The sequence below is a fragment of the Cryptomeria japonica genome, unplaced genomic scaffold (genome assembly GCF_030272615.1).
Source record: "Cryptomeria japonica unplaced genomic scaffold, Sugi_1.0 HiC_scaffold_1848, whole genome shotgun sequence".
Taxonomy (NCBI): Eukaryota; Viridiplantae; Streptophyta; class Pinopsida; order Cupressales; family Cupressaceae; genus Cryptomeria; species Cryptomeria japonica.
In genome coordinates, this window is record NW_026730124.1 from 14,519 (window position 1) to 23,143 (window position 8,625).

The 8,625-nt window shown below is 35.7% G+C and overlaps 1 protein-coding gene across 1 annotated transcript; it reads right to left on the minus strand.

Annotated features, from left to right (window-relative positions):
- Positions 1-265: 265 nt before the first annotated feature.
- LOC131873498 (cysteine-rich repeat secretory protein 55-like) lies at positions 266-757 on the minus strand. Its single transcript, XM_059216353.1, has one exon. It carries the CDS (start codon positions 755-757, stop codon positions 266-268), a length of 492 nt encoding a protein of 163 aa, XP_059072336.1.
- Between the last annotated feature and the right edge of the window lie 7,868 nt (positions 758-8,625).

Consider the following 8,625-nt stretch of genomic DNA (forward strand, 5'->3'; position numbering starts at 1 on the left):
TGAATCAACAATATTCTTTAGTGTATCAAACTTTTTCAATAATACTCATTTTCCTTCAAGTATTTCTCTTGAAAAGGTATATTGCACTCTAATATGCTTTGATTGAGCATGATAAATAGCATTCTTGACCAGATATATTAGAACGCAGGAATCCCTTTGAATGGAACGCAGACAGAAGGCAAGTCCATAGATAGTCGTATGAGACGGCCCTCGTCTCGTCTGCGCAGCAAAATAACCATTTATTCGCGGAGTCGCGCTGCAAAGATCACTTATCAAACTGCGCCAGAACGTATACTGAATCTGCCGGTTTATGTGTGGCATCAGTATATTTATCATAAAAATTGTAATTCTCGTAACGCAGATAACAGCCGTCGTAGTATGCTTTGCAGGACATATAGGGACAGTTGCGTGCTTGCTTCTCTGCAAAGTTTATGCAGTCGACGCAATCGGCAGGGGATTTATCCTTTCTGCACTGCGCCAGAACGTATACTGAATCTGCCAGATCTGTTGGTGTCTCCTTGTCTGTTGTAGCAAATCCAGATGGAGCAACTTCTTCCACCACAGTTTCCAGCGCGGCGTTCAAAATTTGCTTGAAGACGGTTGCGTTACCGCTGGGGCCATAGTTGCATTGGTAGGATAAAAGCTTGGCCTCAGGATCTGCTCTAATGGGAGCCATTGCTATGCATAATAAAATAATAAACCTTAAAATTTTATCCGCAGGCTGGGCAGTTGCATCGACCACTCTGCAATTCCCCATTGATATTCGAGGCAAACTTGAAATACCAGTGCCGAAGACGTATTTTGCTGCTTTGTTAAGACCACCAAATCTTATAAACCATGATAATAAAAAATATGGTTAGAAATAGACCTAGTGTTAGTCCTAACCCTGATTACCGTTACAGTTATGTTTAGAATAGAATTAGTATTATTGTTATATTTAGAATTAGAGTTATGATTAAGGATACAATCAAAATTATGTTAAGGAAAGGAAATCGTGCGGAGAGTTCTAAGGGTTTTTTGCATGGTTGTTTCTGTGTATTGTGTGTTTCTTTGTGGTTTTTCTGATGTCATATCATATTTATTGTGAGATGTTTTAGCCTTTTCATGGCTTCAGCGAGCCTCAACCTAGCTAGTGTTGGAGTTTTGGCATCTGGCAATCATGACACCGCCAATCAAACGGCCTAGGAAATTTGTTCCCAAAGTTTTTCACGAGGTACACTTTTTGGTACCCCAGATTTTGTCTTGCTTGTTCAAGGCTTGTCAATGGCTTGAAATTTTTACTTTAATAGGTTGTTTTGTGGGGAATGTTCCATTTAAAAGCATGCTTCCTAAATGGATTGCCAATGCCTAGGCCCCTCATGGGGTCAAGGTTGACGGCATCCAGAATCTCACCAAAGGATTTTTTTGTTTCGTTTGGACGATTCCACCCATGTGCATGATATTATACATCATTGGGCTTGGTTTGTTCAATCCTCTTTGCTTGTTTTTCAGTCATGGTCATGAGACTTTTTTGTCTTTGATGACAAGAAGCCGAAAGTCCTAGTCTGGATATAATTTTTTGGTCTCCCTTTTCCTTGTTAGCCCTTTATGTAGACGATTGCCCAATCCATTGGCAAGGTGGTGGTTTGCATGGACCCCGATTGTTTTTCCATACCCATCCTCAAAAAGGGTATGCGTTGAAGTGGATTTGTTTTAGGACATCAAAAAGACTAGAGATATTTAGATAGGAGGTTTGTGTTACTCTCAACAAGTAATTTATCTGAACTTGCCCAATACTTGTTTTTGGTGCCAATCTTCAGAACATAAGATTAAGGACTATCCTTTGGTTCCCTCAAGAGATAGAACTCCTCCCAAGGAAGTTGCTCCTCCTTGTTTTGAAGCTCCCAAAACTAAGGATGGTTGGACTACCATTGTTCGCAAAGGAAAGGGCTTTTCAACCACTTCTCAAAATCCTTCAAACTCTATTGTTTCTCAAATGCAACCCCAAGTTTCTTCGTAGCGCAGCCACAACCATAGCCGTCACCATTGCAACAACCAATTTTAAACCATGTTTTACAGGGGAAGAAGCCTACAGGCTTCGGTGGTGCCCACTCTTCTTGGGGATGCACCCCCTGCCCGCTTCTCTTGTTTTGGTTCAAACATCCTCTCTACGTGATTCTCATAGCCCTTTTGCGTGTGTTGAGGATAGCAACAAACCTCCTAAAAAGTGGCGAGTAGTTCCACACTCAGGTTTCTAGTCAAAAGATTTTTTGCAAAACAGTTTCTCCTTTGTTGAGGACAAGGATAACATACATGATTTTCAATCATGAATTTCATGTCTTGGAATGTTCAAGGTCTTTCTGACCTTTCTTGGAAGTATTTCATGTGGGATACTTGACTGGATATCTGGGTATTGATTTTTTTAATTTTTAAGAGATTAAAATTGTTGCTTTCATGTTTACTACTACATGCCATGTTATTTGGTCAAATGGCCATGTTTTTGCTTTAGATCACGAAGGTAGTTGAGGAGGTGTTGTCACCCTTCTCTTGCCATGTTGGCAATCCTCTATTGTGAATTGTGGAGTGGACCCACTCAGAGATTGGTTTGGGTCCTCATATTAGTTGACAATCATTCCTTTAGGATCATTAATGTTTATGCTCCCAATGATGGTGTGGAAAGATCTCATCTTTAGCGATGGATTTTAGATTTGTTGCCACATACTACTTGGGTTTTGTGTGGCAACTTTAATATCGCTGAGGTGGTTTCTGATAACGAAGGTGTTTTGCCTTTTTGATGGACAACTAGGGAGAGAGAAGCCTGGTTTTACATGCATAATAAATTGGGTCTTTTCAATCCAAATACCAACTGCCACAATCCAAATGGTGTTTGGCACAATCGGAGTAATTTTTGGGTAGGTATTGATAGAATTCAAATAAGGCTTGATTGTGCTATGATCATAGCTCAATCTTTTTTCTCCTTTAGAGATAACCAAGAGCTTCTGGTTTTACCTCTCTTCTAGGTAACATTGTTAGACCACTTCCCCATAAATCTCTCCATTAATTGGTAAGTGGATCATGTTCGACCTCTCAAATATCATTTTTTTTCTGAATACTTCTTTGCTAAATCATTCTACCATGGTCTCCTACATTCAACGGGTTTGGACCTTGGAAAGTTGTCCCGCTTAGCTGTTCAACTAGATTACATGGTGGAATGATGCTATCCAATGCACAACTCGCTTTTTTCACATCTATGGAAGACAACTAGTGGTGTATACCCGACAATTCTATGATGCTTATACTCTATACTTGCGTCATGGGTGATCCCATAATACTAGATTACACTTTTTGGCCAAACTTGACACTAAAATCAACTTTTTGCATCAGATCTTTACTTTCTAAAACCTATAGTAGCTAAAGCATTAAGAATTTGAACATGAAGTAAACTACTAATTTGTGAGATTTTTCATATAGATTCTAAATATATTTTATAAAAAATAATTAGAAACTAATTATCCATATTGTTATGTAACTTTTAGTAACTCAATATTTACAGTAATCAACATTTTTTGGAAGTGACATTTATTTGGTAATGCATAACATTTTTTATAGCAAGAAGGAAATTCTAATTTTTAAAATATAGAATTGTCACACCAATATCTAGTGAAAGGATACTTTTCATAATTTTTTGTTACATATTCTTTTTTTAGTTATTTTATGAAGACAAAGTAATTGTAATTTGGACAAAGGTGTATTCCATAATGTATTATTTTTTTTGTATGCATTTAAATTAATTTCTTATTTTTGTGTTGAAATGAGGATATTAATACCTAGGGGAAAGATATTTTTTACAATTTTTTTCTCTATTTTTCCATTTTTCTACATGTGTGAAACACAATCCTTAATTTTTGATGAAAAACCTACATTCATAAGAAATAAAAAATAAATATATTAATGAAATTATATACATTAAAAAAATATAGTATTTGGAAAGATTATAATAAGGACTAAATACTTAAGAAAATAAAACTTCTAAATGAATTCGTTTAACCCCCAAAAGCTAATGTAAAAGTGGATTTTTATTAGTATTTTGATAGGTGTGAAGGAAATTCCATTGTAGGTATGATTTTGAAGTAGAGAGGTTCTATCCAATAAATTTTGATCTAAGAGTCTTTGATCTAACACTCCTCAATTAATTACTTCAAAGGGGACCTATTAAAGCTTAAACCATTATCTTTTCTAAAAAATGTATGATTTCAACAAAAACCAGGATGTACCAAAAAGTGTAACCTAGTATTGTGGGATCACCCTCATGCCACAAAATCTCTCAATACCAACCCCTTATGTCCTACCTTGCAGGTTCAAGTTGCTTAGCTCAAGCACCAAAAACAAATTGTTGACAGTTATGCCACCCGTGTTGCCAAGATCAAGGCTAGGCTTCACTAGCTTAAAGTGATAGATCATGCACCCAAAGAATTTTTTTTGGCTCTCAAAGCTCATCTGGTGCAGGAGCACCCAAAGACACAAATGAAGCCTAAAGAGTCTAATATCACCCATGAGGTTAAAATTTAATGACCTTGTCACATTGACATCATATGTAGTAGTTTGATAGGTTTGTGAGTCAATAAGACTCAATTGATGTAAGACATTGTCATGGTTGCATTTTATAAGCGGCCATGGACAAATGACCATGTGAGCTAGTAGGAGTCTAGGCATGAGTCAGGAAATAAATATTGGTCTTAGAAACATCAGACCAATCCTTGGAATAGGCCGTATACACCTTGGAGTCGCCAAATTTGAAAGTTGCATGTTGACAACTTTTGTTGTCATTGCAAAATGTTGTAAAAAGGGGTAACTAATCCTCCAACACTTCCAAAGTTTAAAAAGTGGTTGGAAACCATTAGGGAGGATATATTAGGCCCACTTGTATTTATTCTAAGGTTTTTGTTGAAGTGGTTGTTGTTGGTGATATTTTGGAGTTTTGGAGTAATACAACATACTTGGAGTTTCCTGAAATTATGCGTGTTTGATGTTCATTTCTTACCTGTACGGATTGGAGGATTCATGAAACCAATTGGATGAGTTAGGGAAGTCTCTTAAATTTCATTTGAATTAAATTTGAGGTCTTGTAACAATTGATTTTTAAAGATCCACCAAAACCTATCCAGACTAGTCACAAACCTTGCCAGCACCCAGGGTTTCACTGAAAAAATGCCCTTAATCTGACATTTTCACCAGAGGACCAAACAAATTGTGGGAAAATGTTAGAGGGTCTATTGTACCATAATATTTTGGTTTTGGTTTGCAGGGAGGCTCCAAGCCCGAGGAGATTGAATTGACCCTAGGCAGGCATCTTTATGTGACTGCCTGAACTATAGAAGTGAAAATCACTTGCAATAGGAAAAGGAGATGGGATCAAGTCCTTAAAGCTTGGATTTGGTGGTTTTAAATCTTACCCTACCTTTAATAAGTGTTGGTTTAGTTAGGGGACTAATACAAGGGGTACTTGCTTTGTAAATTAGGCCTAATTGGCTTAATTAGGTCTGTAAGGACAGTAAGGGTACATGACTTTAAAATTGGGGTTAAAGTATAATCCTTTGGTGAATTGTGTAACTTGATAAAGGGTATATGAATCTTCCCTTAGTTTTTCTTTTCCTTTGGAATTTTATTAAGTTGTGTGGGGAAAACCCAACCAATAGGGCTACTCGACAAATAGGTCAGTTGTGAGACAAGTACCCCCCAAGCACATTTGATGGTCATATCTAATGGATGTTTTGAGTTGGTTAGACTACAAATAGACAAAATAAAATAGGTTTCCATCCCAATGGTACCTAATTATTGTCTACCATTCACACAAGGGTTGAGTGTTTCCATCCCACTGGTATTGAAAGATAGTGTTAGATACAAATCCTTTATGGATCTAGTCACACAAATTGTTGTGTGAGTTGAGAACATGTTAGGTATGTTTTTTGACACCTTGAACAAAAAAAAACAACTTGGTTTGGACATAGTAGTTGTGGGTGAGAGAATTTATCACCTAGTTTGTTCCTTGGCTCTGCATCATCATCACTCCTCACCTAGTATTAAGCACATTAAGGATGGTCAAATGGTGGTTTTTGAGATATTGAATATCCTTCAAGTCTTTTTTAGACATTATGAGAAATTACAATCTACTCAGGGAAATTCTCCTTAACATGATAGGGTCTTGAGAAAATGTATCTTTGTTGTTCCCTCTTGGTTATGGGTATGTGCAGGATCATGGTGGGAGAAACTAGGCCCTTAAGTGGTGATAAAAATTTAGAAAAATAGAGTTAGAAAAGTTGACACAAAAATTTGAATAAGTTATCAACATTATTTAAAAAACATTTAAGAGTAGAATCTAGAGAAAATTGAATGTAGTTTCTAGGCTACTAGTTGTTTTATGAAAAAACAAACAAATCTAATTGCCAAAATTTTTAAAATTCAATGTAGTAGTACTAAAATTTCAGAAAACTTGAATAAGAAGGAGGTTTCTATTTAACAACCCTAACCACAATCAAAAAATGGTATTTTCTTATAATATTTTAGATATAAGCAGAAAACTCATGTCCAAATCTGACACATATTTTTATTTTTATTTTTTTAATTAAATAATTAATTGTGAATTTTGTACAACTTTTTTAAAATATAAAAATTTGTATGTCTGACAATCATAACTTGGTCAAAACTTTATGAAATTTAAATTTTTTAAATCCTATAGTATGTGAAGTATAGAATGTGATGCATATTTTGGATTAAAAAAATGTGATATCATTTGAAAGTTATAAATGTTTTTCAATCAGCCTGCCAAACACGTCTTTCATCGTAATTCAAATAGAAAATGGATAATAATTATTTATTAAAATCAAAATAAGGTTTAATAAATATTTGTGGGAAATTGAGAATCTCCTTAAAAAACCCTTTTCATTTCATCAATTTTGGATTTAAAAAAGTCATCAGCCACATGGTAAAAGTTTAGAAAAGCAAGGAAAACTCCTAAATACATTTTTTTATGTTGGCTTTCTAGGTTTGACATTTCCTAGCCAATTCCCAAAGCAATCCAAAAGGTAAATCCCAAGACTACATACTTTTGTCAGATGTAATAAATATCGGATATATCCGCAAGTAATGGATATCCTAATTCTATTAGTTTAATTTTATAAATATAATATATAATATATTATATTACAATTATGTATAATATTTAAAATATTATTTTATATATAAATATTTATATATATTACTAATACATATAATATAATATAATTAATGATATTAATAAATATATATATATCCCGATATCACATTTTATATTAAATAAATTATGTTTCCATAGATCCCTTGTGTAATTATCCCATTTGGAATCTATTTCCCTCTAACTATAGGTCTATCTCTCTCACTATCCCTAACACCATGTACATTTATTTATACCCAAATATCTCCTCCTATCTATCATACTTCTATATATTGAGCTCTCTCTCTCTCTCTCTCTCTCACCCTCCCTTGCCAACAACCTCTCCTTTTCCACTTCTCTCACTCTCTCGCCCCTCTCCATATATGCTTCTCTCCCTTTCTTCTCTCTCTCCCTTTCTTCGCTCTCTCCCTTGCCCACACCCTCTCCCTTTCCCCTTCTCTCCCTATCCCTTTATTGATACTTCCATCTCTACCCTCTCCCCCTCATTCTAATTACTTTGTCTCTCTCTATATCCCTTTCCCCTTCTCTCCCCATCTCTTTCTCTCCATTTCCCACTATCTATCCCTTTGTTAATACTTCCATCTCTCTCTCTCTCTCTCTCTCTCTATGTATATGTATATGTATATATATGTATATATATATATATATATATATATATATATATATATATCCCTTTCCCCCTCTCCCTTTCCTCTTCTCTCCTTATCTATCACTCGCCCTCTATCCCTTGCCAACTCTCTCTCTCTAGATCCCTTTCCCCTTCTCTCCTATCTCTCCCTTTCCCCTTCTCTCCCTATCTCTCCCTTTCTCCTTCTCTCCCTATCTATTTTTCCCCTATCCCTTTCCAACCCCCTCTCCCTCTCCCCTTCTCTTTCTCTCTCTCTAGATCTATTTCCCCTTCTCTTCCTATCTATCCTTCTCCCTTTCTCTTTCTCTCCTTATCTATATCACTCTCCCTCTACCCCTTCCTAATCCCCCCCTCTCCCTCTCTCTATCCCTTTCCCCTTCTCTCCCTTTCTCGTTATGGACTCCTCTCTCCCCCTCCCTTGCCCAATCTCTCTCTCTCTATCTCTATCTCATTCAAACAATTTTGTGAAACACATCCAACTTTGCAAATCTGACAAAAGGATTTTGAATATCTAAACCCATTTTACTATGTAGCTCTTAAGATTTGTAATACTTGTTGCAAATACCATGTAGAATTTTCAGTGTACCATGAACTATTATGCGATATTCTTCTACTTTGTATAAAAATAAAATGTTGCACGAGTGTGGTACAATGCAACTTCCAAAATCATCGAGGGACTTGCTAAATCTATTTTTATGTCCTAGAGATGATGGGTGTTTTCTCTATAGAAATGATTGTTTAAATGTGAAGTGCTCATAATGTGGTGGCTTTTCAAAGTTTTTTTTATGTTTTCATGAGGGAAACAAAA